The 15671-nt window shown below is 40.7% G+C and overlaps 1 protein-coding gene across 3 annotated transcripts in view; it reads right to left on the bottom strand.

The window, feature by feature from the left end:
* Positions 1–15671, bottom strand: part of LOC102931932 (very-long-chain enoyl-CoA reductase) — a 36535-nt gene that overhangs the window by 11175 nt on the left and 9689 nt on the right. For 2 of the 3 annotated variants that reach the window (XM_043521491.1, XM_027827516.3), the window contains exons 2-7: positions 7922–7972; positions 7305–7356; positions 6868–6912; positions 5211–5314; positions 2897–3012; positions 2674–2779 (exon numbers count right to left, since the gene is read on the bottom strand). In XM_043521491.1, the coding sequence (XP_043377426.1) occupies positions 2674–2779; positions 2897–3012; positions 5211–5314; positions 6868–6912; positions 7305–7356; positions 7922–7972 (474 nt within the window). Of the gene's footprint in view, positions 1–2673; positions 2780–2896; positions 3013–5210; positions 5315–6867; positions 6913–7304; positions 7357–7921; positions 7973–9667; positions 9805–15671 lie in introns of all 3 variants that reach the window. The other variant, XM_043521492.1, reaches the window with a different exon arrangement.

Below are 15671 nucleotides of genomic sequence, written 5' to 3' on the forward strand. Positions count from 1 at the left end.
AGCATTAAAAGAGCCCAAATGACCCTACTGCCATGTATGTGAAACAAAGGTGAAGGGTCTCCCAGCCAATATGATGGATGGAAACCCTTCTCCCTCTCAGAAATGTCCAATCTCATCCCCTTTAAGTCATGCTCACAAGGAACTTGATTGTCTCTCGTTAAATTAAGATGATTGACTTCTCCTAGAGGACAAACAAGCAACAGCCCCTATATGAACAATGATGTATCTAAAATAGGAGGCCTTTTCTACCACCTATATTTGAGTGCTGGAGAAAAATGTGTAGTCAGACTAGGTAAAAAGATATGTACATATATATTATTAAACCATATTTATGGCTCCAAAATTAAGGCTGAGCTGGGCTTCCCTTTTAGAGTGGAGTGTAACAATTTGTCTCTTAATTAGGAATAATAATAAAAAAAGAGTAGGCCTAATATAAAATCACACACATCATGATAGGGGAGTGATGGAATTTTAGTGAAAGTTACACGGAGTTGTTTGGAAGTTCTAAGGTGTTTAAAATTGCTCCATTTTGAATTGTGGGGGGGCGGGGGGGAAGGGAGTCCGACATTTCTTTGCTCCTGCTATCTCACAAATGGTTTCTTGGTGCCCAAATTTCTTATATAATTAAATGTCCTTGAAAATCTGTACACCCACTCCTTTCTCCTCCCACAAAGTGAAAGTAATAAGGCAGATCCTCAAAGGAAGTTATACACCTAAATTCCTTTAAGGGTCTGGGCCACTGGACCTTACATCAACTTGATCCCTTTACCCCAATTTAAATGGGGAACTGTCTTTACAACCCAGGAAGAACGTTCCACACACATGTGGTGGCATGGAAGAAGCACATATGGCTGTGAGAGAAAAAAAAAAACAAGAAGTATGTTGAGGCTGGTAAAGATAATGGGATTAGAGTTGGTAAAACTGTTCCTGTGAAATGTTTTTCATCAAGAAATGCAGATTTGGGGTGACCAAGAGTTATTGCAAATTCATGTTGAACTTTCTGAATTGTTTCACTCAAAAATATATTTTTTAAATATATTTTAAAAAATTAGAAATGTTGGATTTTGACATTTTCAAAATCTTTCAATTAAAAATGACTTTTCATTCTGAAATTTAAATTTTATTTTAATTAAAAAAAAAACACCCTCAAATGAAATGTTTAATTTGACCAGAAACTTTTTATAAAAATTTTTTGGTGTGCTGATAAATTTGAAAAAAATTCATTAAGGGTCAACCTGATATTAATTTTTTCATCACAAATAACTCCATTAAAATCAACAGAATTACACCAGAGCAAGTGCGAGGTGAATCAGGCCCAAGTGCAGATAAGTAGGGAGACACATGGTTATGTATGAAATTGAGGATGAAGACAAGTATTGTGAACTTGATGTGGTGGAGAAGGGGAAGTGATTCAAAGGCCCTGATCAGAATGACTGGCAAAGATAAGGATTTTAGCAGCTGTATTTTGTTTGGACTGGAGTGGTGCAATAGGGGTGTCAGACACCAGTGACAAGTGATGATTTAATGCACTGTATGAATTCACTTTAAAGGTACAATTGTCCTGCTTTCGCACATCTAATGTTGTTAATGTAAAATAGCTACCACTTGTCCAGAGTAGACATTTCTAAGTGAGCTGCTAGCCTGATAGAAACCTGTACACATCTCTGCTTAGGAAAGCAATAAAAATAAATCTGTGCAAAAAAAAATTCACTGTGACTACCAGTGCCCAGCTCATGCTACTAGCCGAATATTTAGGACCCTTTTCCTATTTAGGAAGCACAAAGCTAATGCTAATCAGCTGCAGGGAGTCAGATGATCAATAAGGTAATAACAAAGATAGGACTATTGGTAGGGTGTTAAAATGACACTAGAGTCTTCTTGTTCCCAGGTCAGACTACCAATCCCTTAAAATGCAGATGTATTTTAAAGGAATAGTCTAAACACAAAATATTAAATATCGTAAAACCGGGCTATTGGGATACGACATAATCTGCTATCTTCCAGATTCTATATAACATTATTTTAAAATATAGTATTCTGCTGCCTCTTTTTTTAAAAAAATGTCTGTAGTTACTGCATATCCACGCAGTCTCTCATACCACTATGCAGGCAGACAGGCAGCCAACGGAGGGAGCACAGGTGAGCCCCTGCTCCCAGAACAGAGTTGTTGCTAAAGTGTGCTCAAGACAGGAAGGAAATGTAGAACAGCCATGGTGCTTTATGCTACACAAGAAGCAAAGCCAAATTTATAACTGTCAAGGAGAGACATGATTCTATGATACTATTACAAAAAACAGATTAAAAATATTTTGAAAACCTCTAGCTACGTACTACTAGACTGTGCCTGCTTCTGAAATATAACACTGCTTCTGAAATCCTCACACCCAAGAGAGCTAGCGCCTAGCGGGCGAAAAAGGGAATGAATACTGAAGGTATTAAATCTTGAAAGAGCAATGGGAAAACTGTGACAGGAATTATAATGGCAGGGTGGCATGTAGGTTACAATGGGAAGGTTATTGTGAGATCTTGTAAAAGAATTACAGCTTTACATAATCAGAGCTGTTGTGCATTACCACAAAAGCCACACCAAAACACTGTGCTAATGAAGCAGTGCAGAGAGTGGCCAGATTGTATTTACTAGAGGGCTGTGGGTAGATTTTTGTCACAATTTACCTTAATAATATTCCTCAGTGGCATAGTCCCATGGGAGAACCGATGAACAAATATTGTTTCAATCAACCTTTTGATGTAGTGGAAAGAATGGCAGATACATGCCAAGCTAGAAATAGCAAGACAAAAGCATTTAAGAATGCTACAGAAACAAGTGTGGCAAGAAATTTGGAATAAAAATATGATGCTTACAAAAATATTGCTTGAGGCTCATAACAGAACTTACTTAACCACTGGATGTGGGCTTGATGTCATCTTGTCATCCAGCCCATAGACAAAAGGCATGCGGAAATAAAACAGAAAATAGATGAACAATGGACCTGCATATTCTGTCAAAAATACCTGCCCAAAAAAAAAAGAGAGAGAGAGAGAGAGAGAGAAAGAATAATTAGACAGAGCAGATCAGTGGCAGTGCTTTGTTTTCGTTTTGTGATTAGTAAATTCCTCCACCAATCCAGAATGGAGGTGTGTTTTTGTGGGTTTTTTTGGCATGACAACATTTGGAATTATAGACTGAGATTGTTAGAAATGCATACATATAATGTGCACTTGCATTTGTAGTAATGACATCCAACTTAAGTATTTACATGCACAGGTGACGAGTTATTTGCAATTAACATGGGAGCACATACAGTTGTGATAAATGTGCATGCAAATTATATTTATATAACGTTAGCCTTTATTTTTCATCTTGGTATCCTATAAAACTACTTTTTGACTGTAGGTTAAAAAGAATGCTGGTAAAGAATTTCTCCAAAAAAAAGGTGGGGGGGTAAGAAACTAGTTTCTAATGAGTCAATTTTGTTTAAAATAGAAATACTTCATACGAGCATCACTTTAACTTGACCTCAATTTTTATAATTACTTTTGCTTCCATAACTAATTAAAGTAGGTTCATGTCTGAATTATGGAGAAATAAGGGAAATGTACTGTACTTATGTAACAAAAAATCATCACTTTTTTCTGATATAGTTAGAGCTACTCATATGTCCAGAAAATGTGTTGAGGTATTAGTGATATTATATGATGTAATTGCATCAGCAGTCTTCCTGGCAAAGGTTAAATTGACTGTAGATGGGAAGACATTTTTTCTTTAAACTTGCTGAAGCTAAAGTTTGTCTTAGGTTATGTCTGAATAAGATGAACGAGGGCAGGGTGAGGGAGGGTCTAGATGTTTCACAGGACAATCATATGGTAGGATCTATGCTTTAATTTACATTATCATGTTTTGATATGCTGTGGTATTTCACTGTACATTGATATGAAAGCATCTTGATCCGATAACCTGCTCATATTGTAATTATTTGTTCTGATCATCTTACTGCATTTAGGATTACTTGGTAGTCGTCTTTTTCTAACATAGGCTCCAGTGTGATAATCTGAAGATTTATACTCAACGAAAGGTGATTTAAAATTATAGGGGGGTTTATTACTTTTGTCTTTGCTATTTGTCATTAATAAGATTATATTCATTATTTTAACTAAAAATATGTTTTCAAATTGCTGTCTAACTTTACCTTCATGCTGTGACATTTAAATTAAAACTAAAGGACAAAGTGTGTGTTGTGGAATCACAGAAAGCTTTGTGCAGGGACAGTTGCCCACTTCATTTCAGAGCCACCATTTATTTTACCACCTAGTCAATGCTACAGGCTAATGCTGCCACAATGGAACTTTTCTCTGAATTAAGAGGGCAGAAAAGTTTGAAGTTTTCAATTTCTGTTAATGTTAGAGCTGAATGAATAACTGATTTTTCAGTTTGGTGGCTGAACCAAAAAAATATTCGGGTAGTTTCAAACCAGAAATGATTTTTTGTGATGTTCTTTCTTGAAAAAGTGAAAAACTAAAAAGAAAAAAAAATTTGTTTGGGTCAAATGAAAGAGTGTGAAGGTCTATTTGAAGCGACACTTGGTTTCTAAATGAAATGTTGATTCAAAACACAATGTTGAAATGGTTCCTTTTGATAGTTTCAAAGCAAACTTTGAGTTTCAAAATGTTTGTTTTCAGTGTTTATTCAGCCAAAACTATTCACCAAAATGAAACTGAATTCATGCTGCCACTGAAATGACCAGCTGTCATTAGTGTCCCAGGACCTGAACTGTAAACATGCATGTGAGTAATTTTACTCTCATAAGTAGACCCATCGAAGTCAATGAAATTGACTGACATGAGTAAAGTCACTCATATGTCTTTGCAGGATTGATCGCCAGGACAATAGGATGAGCCTGATCTCGGACAGCCCAAGGAACAGAAGTTACATAGTCACTTAGTTCCTGGGTGCCAGGCTACCATGTTGCAAGGCGATCACTGCTGCTTTTCCATGGGGTGCATTGTCAGGATTTCATGATGTACTTTTATTGGGTTCTCTGGTTAAATGCTTCTTAAGATTAGAGTCACTGAAAATGAAACTCCACTGTCTATATCTGCTGTCAGACCAGGCAGCGCATGGACATTCTAAATAAATGCAGAGAGAAAGTGATGCAAGAATTAATTAAGGAGAAGCATTAATTAAAATGTCTCAGGCTTGCAGCATAGCTCACCATAGTCCATCCTATTTGTGGCCCTAAATCTTTAAAATATAGTGTAGCGGTTGTGCCAACTGGGAGATGCTGCAGGATTTCCTCATCTCTCAAGGATTTTCCTTCTGAGAAGAAGAAGTAGTTATACACATCACAGTGAAATTAAAGTAAACTCTGGTACCATATTAACCCTAAAGAAACCCTTTAGTCTGTTTAGACCAATCTGTGGGATTCTTTGGCCTGACACATGCTTTTACCAGAGTCTTAGGTAAGAGGGTGCCATTTGATAAAACAAATGCAGTGTGCTTCTGTTTCCTTATATTTGCATAAAAACCAATAGGAAAAAATATAGGAGTGAATTTGCTATGCACCCACGGAAAACCACTGAAACCAACACACCATCAATTGAATCCTCATCCCCTGCTTTGCAGTAGCATATTCCATTGCAGAAAATGGGTAGACACTACTGGGGCTGTGTCACTGCTCTCTCTGTAGGGAGAGAGAATTTACATAGATCATGGACCCACTAACCAGTCCCCTTCTCATTCCTCATCCATGCAAGAGGCTGAAGTGTGCCCCTATGTAATCTCTTTGTGGCCTTCCACTTCAGTCCAATGGATATGTGGTCGTTCCACAGGGTTTTGGTCCTAGGCAGGAGGTATGGAGCAGACCAGGATCTCTCCCTCTCTGCATAGTAGAATGCAATTTATATTCAACTCTTTTTCACGCTCTTTTGTTTAACTGACATCTTTCCATTTCGGAGGTTTGACCTATGAGAGACATGCCTGCTTTGGGCTGGTGGCAAGTGCCTGCATTTAGGGGAATTCCGATAGTTCCAGTTGTTTCCCAGTGACCATTTTCCCAGCATAAGCCACTGGATGGGGCCTGATAACGTAAGGAAAGGAAGGAAACAAAGCTGCTCAAGCACATATTTTCCCAGGGACTGATCCCAAAACAGCACGTTAATCTTTACTAGCATAATCATTTAAAGGGATTATGTAAACAATTGTATGCTTAGTAGCAGGGGGGAAAAGGTGCTACATTGTTTTGAATAACTATGGAGAATTAACATTTTTTCTCCAGTTATGCTTTCCCTTGTGCACCAATGCCATGCGACAAGAGTTTTCTACCAGAAATACCTGTGACTAAATTAACTGAATCAGCCACTTGGCACCAGCTAAGTCTGTAGATCCTATATTCCCATTAATTCATTTTGCATTATCTTATCACATGAGAAAACTGTAATGTCCACCTGCGATAAAACGAAGTTAATGTGAATTAACAGCACTAGCACATAACCCTTCAGACTTTTCACAGACGAGCACCACTTTGGGGTCCATCTCATTGCAGTTAGGTGCAGGTAATATATAGATTACATGCTGCTTCCATTGAAGGACAAGTGCTCAACAGTTGAAAACAAATTAAAACAATGTGCAAACTCCCAAGTTAACTAAACAGTGGATACTGTCACCAGACCCATCTGTGGGACTCTGAGCAATAATGTTAAAAGAATTCAGCTTGTGTGGGCTCCTTTTTGTAAAGTCCTTCATAATGTTAACTAGTTCAGCAAAACTCCCACTTATAGCAGATAATACCAGCAGAGAGGGCAGGATGTGGCACCCCTCTATGCAAGCACTATGTTCATAGCCTTATTACTCTAGACTCAACTGGTACTTACTGGGATCAAGTCTTATTGACTGCCTTGCTGGATACCACTTGGGATCTGCAAGACAAATTAGAAAACATAAAATTATCCATAGTATTTGCTTTTGGATTATCCACTGTTGTAATGACTGCAACCGAATGAGAGAAGAAGTTTTTGGTTGGAGATTTTTATGACTTCTTGTTTTATTGTTTATTACAAAAAAAAAAAAACAAGTTACAGATCAAAGCACAGATCTGCATGAATTAGGAGATGACAGCTAATGAAAAATTATTTTAAATCTCAGCTCATTAGTGTTCAGTTGCTGATTATTTGCGTTAATGTGTGGTGTGTGTGTGTGTATATATCACATGCTCCATCAAACTATATAATTTTATCTTAAATATTTATGTACTGGATATTCTGATGTGATTTGTACCCTTAGTATGTTTCTTTGAAAATATTATACTTACATGATTTATGGAACATCAATCTGATATCACTAATTGTGGCACGTGGTTCCACCTAGGCAACAAAAAATACTGTTCATGTAAGACATTTGTATTGGAAGATGATCAGTATGTACAAAAAATGTGCAGGTGGAAATGTGATTTTTCAAGTTGATAGCATTCCTTTAACTTTCCGAAACATGGCCAAAAAATTCTATTTCTAGTATGGACAGCTCAAGCCACTCGTAATATGAAAAGGGAGCATTTAATCTCTAGCCCATGTTGCAAATCCATCCATGTTAATAATGACCAAAGTTATTACAACATGAGGATAGTTTTGCGGCTTATGTGAAATCTCTCCAGGGTCACTTCACAACTGGTTACTAAACTGGCACCCTTGTAGGCCCCCTCAGCTGAGAGGTTGAATGCGAATGAAGTTGGAAGCGCTCCCTGCGCTCTCGTCCTTCCAGAAGAGGGTTGAGGGATTTTGTAAGGCGACGTGGGCAAGTTTGCCCTGCCGCTGCCTAGGCTGTTGTCTCCAGTGGAGGAGGAAGGGTTTTCCATCTCCTTTCACAAGCACTCCATTTACTTACAGAAAATTAAAAACTGTCACCTGCCATTTTAACAATATTATCATTTACCTTATCCAGAAAGCACAGCTGTTGTTTTGTCTTCCAATCAAGGATTTCCACCTGATAGAGAACAAAATGACAACTCTGTTTGCTGACTGATTAATCTCGCAGCTCTTGGGGCATTCTTTAGAAATATGATCATTGCTAAGGATGAAGTACCACCTTCTTCCAGTCGTCTGACTGTGCTAATATAACTATTTCTGATATAGCCAAGAGGCAGCTTTGATCAGGACCAACTGCAGGTCTTTAAATCTCTAAGTGCAGTTGTACTCTGGAGAAAGAGCACTTCTTACCAAACAGATCTTCTCCCTGTGTGTAGTCAGAGCCACAAGTGCTCACTGTGTTGACCAAAATGGGATTTTGCCTTTTTTTTTTTTTTTAAAAACACTTGTTAGTAAAATAGAGACAACATAGCTATGGGATAGCAAGCTAGATTTCCATCAAGTTTCACAGGTGTAACTGAGGGAAGAATTTGTCCTGCCAAATCTTTTACTGTTGCAGACACAGCTTGGCACAGACAGAAAAGTCATAATTTTTACTTGTAAATAGAGCACATTGACCTATAAGTCACTGAGCAATAATAAACATAGAATTCCCCAATGCCACAGAGTCACTTTCAGAGTAAAACTACACTTTCGGTCAAAAGAAACATACCTATTATTATAGAACTTATTTACTTATGTACACTTGGAAATTGTTTAACTAAAATAAGCTAACATGTCTAACAGAAACCAACATAGATCTTGCGCTGTAATATATCTCTTCATGTACAAATACAGATGTACTATTGCTTACCTGGGCAACATCAAAGAATTTAAATATCATCATTTATTTTATTTAATTCTGATGTTAAACATATACCTGACTTCTTTAATCTCTGATAAGTTAGCTTGCTGATGTCCTCTTAGTCTCTCTGATTTCTTAGACACTTTGCTGTTCATTGAATGCTATTGTAATACATTCATCTTTAAAATTCCACATGACGCACCCAACATTAATATCTGTTTATTTTAATGGTGTCATGTCAGTGCTGAAAATAACTTAGGGCCCAAACTTCTATGGTAGTCTCCATGGAGTAATTGCAGGTGAATAGTCCTGTGAGCAGAACCTTCAAGTGAATAAAGATTTGTAGGATCAGACGTGGAAGTTAAGTTTACCCATTCATTGTATCACATGCAATTTCAGCACATTTTGTCCTGATGGAAAAATGCTATAAAACTGACAGATGTTAAACCACCAGGGTTCTACAAAAGTTAGTTTAAACCACATATATCAGAGAATGATGTCCTTTCTGCATCATTTTTAACCAAGCTATAACACTTAGAAAATTAGATCCATGATGTAAAATTCAGTGGCTTGGTTTAAAACATTCTATAGAAAATAGAGAATTCTCTGATAAATTCTAAAGGATAAAAATAAAGCGTAGAACCCATGAATCCCTAGGCAGCTGTGACAATGCTATACAGGCACACTCTTGCTTCTGGGTAGTTATTAATACAGGTGATCCTATCATGAAAAGTATATGTCTATTCCCCATTGTCTACCAGCCCCATGTGAGGGAATGTGTATGGAAAGGGGGATAGGAAAAGAAAATACTTTAAACAGTGTTTCCCAAATAATGGGTCCCAACTCACCAGTGGGTTGTGAGAAGGTACTAGATGGGTTGCCATGTCCAGGGCCGTACTAACCCATCCCTGGGCTAGGCAAACCTGGTGCCCTGGGGGTAGTTGGAAGGTGAATCTGCCCCACACTCACCTTGCAGCAGTGACTCCCGTCCCGCGAGGCTGGGCTTGGCTCCCTGCTCCAGGCATTGCAGCCTGGCACAGGGGTTTCAGTGAGTGGCAGCTGGGCCAAACAGGTCCCAACACCAGGAGCAGAGTGTTTGGAAAAGACTGCAAGTTTAGGAAAAAAATAAAATAAAATAGAGGAGCAGTCTCCAGGGATTTCAAAACCCAGTCTCATTAGAGCAGCCTCTGTTCTCAGTTTGTTCTCATTGACCCACTTTGTAATGGAACTCCTCTCTCATACCAAATGACTGGAACTTTGTCATTACTTAGTACTGGACGGTTTTAAAATAAACATCTAATTTTAATTGTTTAATATTAATCTCCTCTCTTGGTTAGTTAATACCAGACCCTCAATATGATACTAACTAAACATAGTCAATACCTTTATAATAGGAGTGTTTTGAAGTGATGAGACAGCTTATTTAATGTTTTGTATATGCCTGCTCTCTCTTCTCTTGCCCTAAATAATCCTCTTTTTCTACCTGTGCACAGTGATGAGCTGCCAAAATCTGAAGAACCGGTTCCTTCAGTATAAGTTTTAAATATAGACCAGGCTTTAAATCCCTCCCAAGACTGTAATTCAGAATGACTAATGTTTTTTACAGGGGCTTGCTCTGCAGTATTAGAGAGAGAACCTTTAAACAATATTTCTAAGGGCCATTTTCCAGTCACTTGAGGCTCCAAAGTTACATTCTATACTGAAGCTATAACCAATGGGAATATTTGTGGGAGAGGTATATATTTGTTTCAATGAAATAAGTTATTGGGTTGACTGTAAATACTCCCTGCCGTGTCTGCATCCCAAACTTTGCAGCATTGTGTTTGTGCATGGGGAACAGAAACTGAAACTACCAACAAAAAGGAAACTGCTCGGTTTCACTGTCCAAGCTGAGTTTTGTTAATAAAACAGGTATGTACATTCATTTTTTGGGATATACAGTTTTTAATCATTGTGTCCCTTTAATTAGAGACTTTATATTTTGTTTTGGACATACAGTTGAGAGCTGTATTAAATGCCCAAGTATCAACTGATCTTCAAAAATGATGTGATAAGCATTCTGAAAATACTCAAAGACACAATGATCATGCCATCACATCCTAGAAATTATACTTGTTGACATTTTTATTTGGAACAGCCTCACCAAGTTTCAGTTTATCCTGCTGGGTACTAACACAAGCAAATACGGTATTGATTTTTTAAAATCACTCAGTTGGTTTGTTTTGTTTTTTAAAAAAAGCTTATTTTATAGTCTAGGAAAAATTATCCCTGAATAAGAGCAACCTACAAAATAAATTAATCCTGCCTATTCTATTAAACTGCTTACATAGGTGAGGCTCCTTAGATTTAGCTAGGGCCATGACATGATTTGTTCTTGGGTTCAATCACTTAATTTTTTTTTTCCCTCAGTTATCAAATTTCTCTCTCTAAACAGTTCCTTTATTTCAGTCGAGGTAAGTATATGTCCCTTCCCTTGAGATTTCTCGGTCATACTAAGCTATTTGTGAGAAAAGCAGGTGAATCTGCACTCGTGACCTGATTCTGATTTCAGACTGATGTGAATCAGGAACAACTCCACTGAAGTCAGTAGAGTTTGTCTTGCGGCAGTCTGTGAGAGAGGAAAACCAAGACCTTTTAGTCTATTCTGCTTCTATCTCTCATTCCTAAAGTACATAATGGAAAAAACAGATTGCAACATCAGGGCCAACTTCTGCCACCTTCCTCATGCAGAGTAATAACTTGCTCTGTGAGTAGTCATATTGCAGGAAATCACCCCACTGAAGTCAATGCATAACTACTGTTGACTTCAGTGGGACCAAGATTTCATTCCTTGACTTCACTGGGAGTGAATCAAACTGTCAGTGTTTAACAGGACAATATAGGAAAGGTCCGGAGCCCATAATACCTTGGTGATCCTTTTGTCATTTATTTGTACAGATAAGTCTTCTTTGATTTAAGGTTACAAGTTTCTGTCTGAGAATGAATGTCCAGCATAGGAGGAGACTCCAAACTCCAAGATGAGGTTCTCACTGAGAAGGGTGGGGTGGGGTAGAAGGATTTGCTCTCTTGTGGAAATGGGAAGGAGTTTAGCCCACAAGACACAAAAATACCTCGATATGTGCCAGAGGCCTTATGTCTCCACAGTGAATCCTAGCCCTCACTAATGCCTTGAAAGCACAATTCCAGTGCAGCTATTCTGCCTCCTTAAAAATAGCCCTCATGGGGCTTTCAGAAAGTGAACAGGGGCGCCACAAAAGCTAATGCTGACTCAGTGGGTATTTACTTGCACTGGCAATGTAGCCCTGTGGTACCCACTTCCCAGTCATGCTGAAAAGTCCCAGCATGCACTGGACTTCACTGTCTCCACTGATCACATTGGCATGTCTGCGTATGAGGGTAGGGTAAGCCTGCTTTTATTCAATACTAAGGATATCTCTAGTATTTTCAATATTGTTTCATGTTCCATAACATACACACTACAGAATAAACACTGAATGAGGATTCTGACATGTGGTGGTCACATTCTGTACATACCCAACAACATTCAGGCAGAGAAGTAGGGTCGGCCTTAGGGGTGGGCCACCTGGGCGACTGCCCAGGGGCACCATGGTGAAGGGGGGAGCTGTGCAGAGGTGTGCACTGCTAATGTAGAGTCAGAAACTGCTCCCAGCTGGTCGGGGGTGGAGGGGAAATCCAGATTTCTACCTGCTTCCTCCTGTGGGAGGAACATGGGTGGGAGTGGTGACACACAGACACTGCTCCCCCGCACACACACGTTCCTCCATGCCCCCCCAAGGGGCTGTGGTGCGGGAGGATCAAGGAACAACACCAAGCACTCCATGCATCCAGGTCACTTTCCCCACCTAGTCTGTGCTGTGAGGCGAGCACCAGGAGCTGCTGCTCTCTCCCCATCTGGGCTGCGTAAGGGGAGAGCAAGTGACCTGGAGGAGGGGAGCTCTGACTTCGCTCCCCCAACCCCAAGGGTGCACAGAGCAGCAACGTTCAAAGGGGGAAAGTGGGCAGCAATGCCATCTCCTCTATTCATCCAGCTCCATTTCCCCTCGTGGGTCCAGGAGGGGGATGCAGGTGTTAGAGATGCAAGGGGTGGTGGGGAGCCTGGGAGCCCACTGGGGGCCAGGGGCACCAAAATACAAGTTCATCCAGGGTGCCATTTTTCTTGAGGCCAGACTTGCAGAGAAGGTGTATGAAATAGAATTATCTCATACCCAGAAGGCCAAATGCTGTTCCCACTCAAGTCAGCCATTTTGTCCTTGACTTTAACAGAACCAGGACTTGGCCCTGAGGGAATAAATGTGTCCCCAAAGAGGCAGCAGCTACCTCTCGGAAATCAAAAGGTAATTATATGTATTAGTACTGTGATTTGCAATGTTATAGTTAAATGTCTGTCAGAGCGCCCATTACCCCCCTTTCTGTAGAGCATTATGTATGTGGATGAGATAAGGTGGGTAAAGTAATATCTTCTATGGGACCAACTTCTGTTGGTGAAAGAGACAAGCTTTCAAGCTAACAGAGCTGTTCTTCAGGTCGGACCTATGTGTGTATGTCAGAATATATCTAGCCTCTGTATGTTGTAAGATGTATGTGAAGTAGCTGATCTATGGGAAACACCTTTTCTTTTTTTCCTAATGGCGTCAGATCTGAGAACCTTGTTCTTACCTACTGACAAGGTATTTAGATATTGCTATTTTTAGCTCGAGCCCCACTAGCACATGCCTGTATACCTGGGCAGGCTGGAAGTAGGGTTGCCGGGCGTCCGGTTTTCGACCAGAACGCCCAGTCGAAAAGGGATCCTGGCAGCTCTGGTCAGCAGGGCTAAGGCAGGCTCCCTGCCTGCCCTGGCTCTGCATGGCTCCTAGAAGCGGCCAGCATTTTCCTCCAGCTCCTAGGCAGAGGTGCGGCCATAGGGGCTCTGTGCACTGTTCCCAACTCAAGCACCAGCTCCACAGCTCCAATTGGCCAGGAACCATGGCCAGTGGGAGCTGCGGGGTCAGTGCCTCCAGATGGGGACAGCACAACAAGCCGCGCCTCTTCAGAGGAGCTGGAGGGAAATGCTGGACACTTCTGAGAGGTAAGTGCGGCCTGGAGCCAGTGCCCTGAACCCCCTCCCACACCCAAACTCCCTCCCAGAACTCACACCCCCTCCCGCACTTTGAAACCCTCAGCCCCGGCCCCACACCAGAGCCTGCACCCCCAGCTGGAGCCTTCACCCCCCTGTCTGCTAACCCCCTGCCCGAGCCCAGAGCCCGCCCCAAACCCCTCATTTCTGGCCCCATTTCAGAGCCTGAACCCCCAGCCCAGAGTCTGTACCCTCTCCCACACCCTATCCCACTGCCCCAGCCTAGAGCCCCCTCCCACACACCAAACCCCTCATTTCTGGACCCACCCTGGAGCCCTCACCCTCTTCCACACCCCTACCCAGCCCAGTGAAAATGAGCGAGAGCCGGGGAGAGTGAGCAACAGTGGAAGAGGGGATGGAGCGAGTGGCGGTGGAGCCTTGGAGAAGGGACGGGGAATTGGCGTGGCCTCAGGAAGGGGCAGAACAAGGGTGTTCAGTTTTCTGCAATCCGAAAGTTGGCAACCCTAGCTGGGAGTCCTGTTCCCAACTGCAGTGCAAAGATAATGCCTAAAATCTTTGGGGCTGAAGATGGCAGTAGAGGACTTTGAAGCCTCTAGGATTCTTGTTCTTTGTGATTTTCTGTTGCTAAGGAGCAGGATTAGTCCAGGGGTCTTATGAGGCAATGTGGACAGGTGCTTGAAGCAGCTTTGACAGGCACAGATCATTTACTTAGCAAAGTTTATGGGACAAAGGCAACAATGGATATAATACAAGGGAAAAGAGCCCCTCAGAATTTTCTTGCTTCTGGGCTTAGACTTCAGTGCAGAGGAGTCACCTAGGGCTCAACATGCAAAACTCCTACCTACCAAAAAGTCTTTGAAACTTTTATGTCTGAAAACATATATTTATAATAGTAATAGACAAACAAATATGTTTGTTCTCTTGAAGGAACGCTGAACTTGAAATTCAGTCAGTTTCAAACACTGAGGCTTCCTGCCAGGTGGTGTTTCTTTACAATCACGTTTTCCTGTTTTTCAAATGATTCTCTCCCAATACTCTCACAAACAGGGTAATGGCTTGACTAACTGTGTTAAAGGGGAAGCAGTGAAACTGACTATACACAAAGTGTTGTCAAATGCACAATGTAAAGAAACTAGGGGAAACTTTTTTCCTGTCAGCTCTTTCAGCAATAGCAATCTTAAGTGTTGCTTGTAACAATAAAAAAAAAACCACCACATTTTCAGTCAGCAGCATGTGGTTTAGATTGGTCGTGTCCCTTTAAGTGTTCCCAGATCATTCAAATATCTTATGCACAGCTTCCTTACCTTTGTCATGCACAAAGGAACCATCTTAAAAGAAGAGAATCATAATTTTCTTTGCAGTCCAAGCGACCCTGCCCCAGGCATTTAAACTCAACATTCTTATTCTGAGGCATGTAGTCTCGAGATCAGTAGAGCAAGGGAAACCTTTGTAATAGGACCTGCAATATTCCAGCAATGCTCTAGGCAGGCAGCACCACACCAGCTCTCATTAAGAGGGTTATCTTCACAGCCAGAAGGGCTGTTTAAATGACAGCTTCAGTTTGGCAGAAACTGAAGGGACACCTGGAGTAGACTAGTATCGGGGGGTAGCTAGCCTATACAAAAACAACGAGTCCGGTGGAACGTTAAAGACTAACAGATTTATTTGGGCATAAGCTTTCGTGGGTAAAAAACCATCTGAAGAAGTGTTTTTTTACCCACGAAAGCTTATGCCCAAATAAATCTGTTAGTCTATAAGGTGCCACTTGTTGTTTCTGGAGTAGACTCAACTCAATCCACCCCTAGCCAAGATGAAGTTTTGCTAACATTGTTCTCAAGAACAGCTCCCTATCCAAACCAGTTAGGGAAATCATGC

Source organism: Chelonia mydas, chromosome 8 (genome assembly GCF_015237465.2).
Source record: "Chelonia mydas isolate rCheMyd1 chromosome 8, rCheMyd1.pri.v2, whole genome shotgun sequence".
Lineage (NCBI taxonomy): Eukaryota > Metazoa > Chordata > Testudines > Cheloniidae > Chelonia > Chelonia mydas.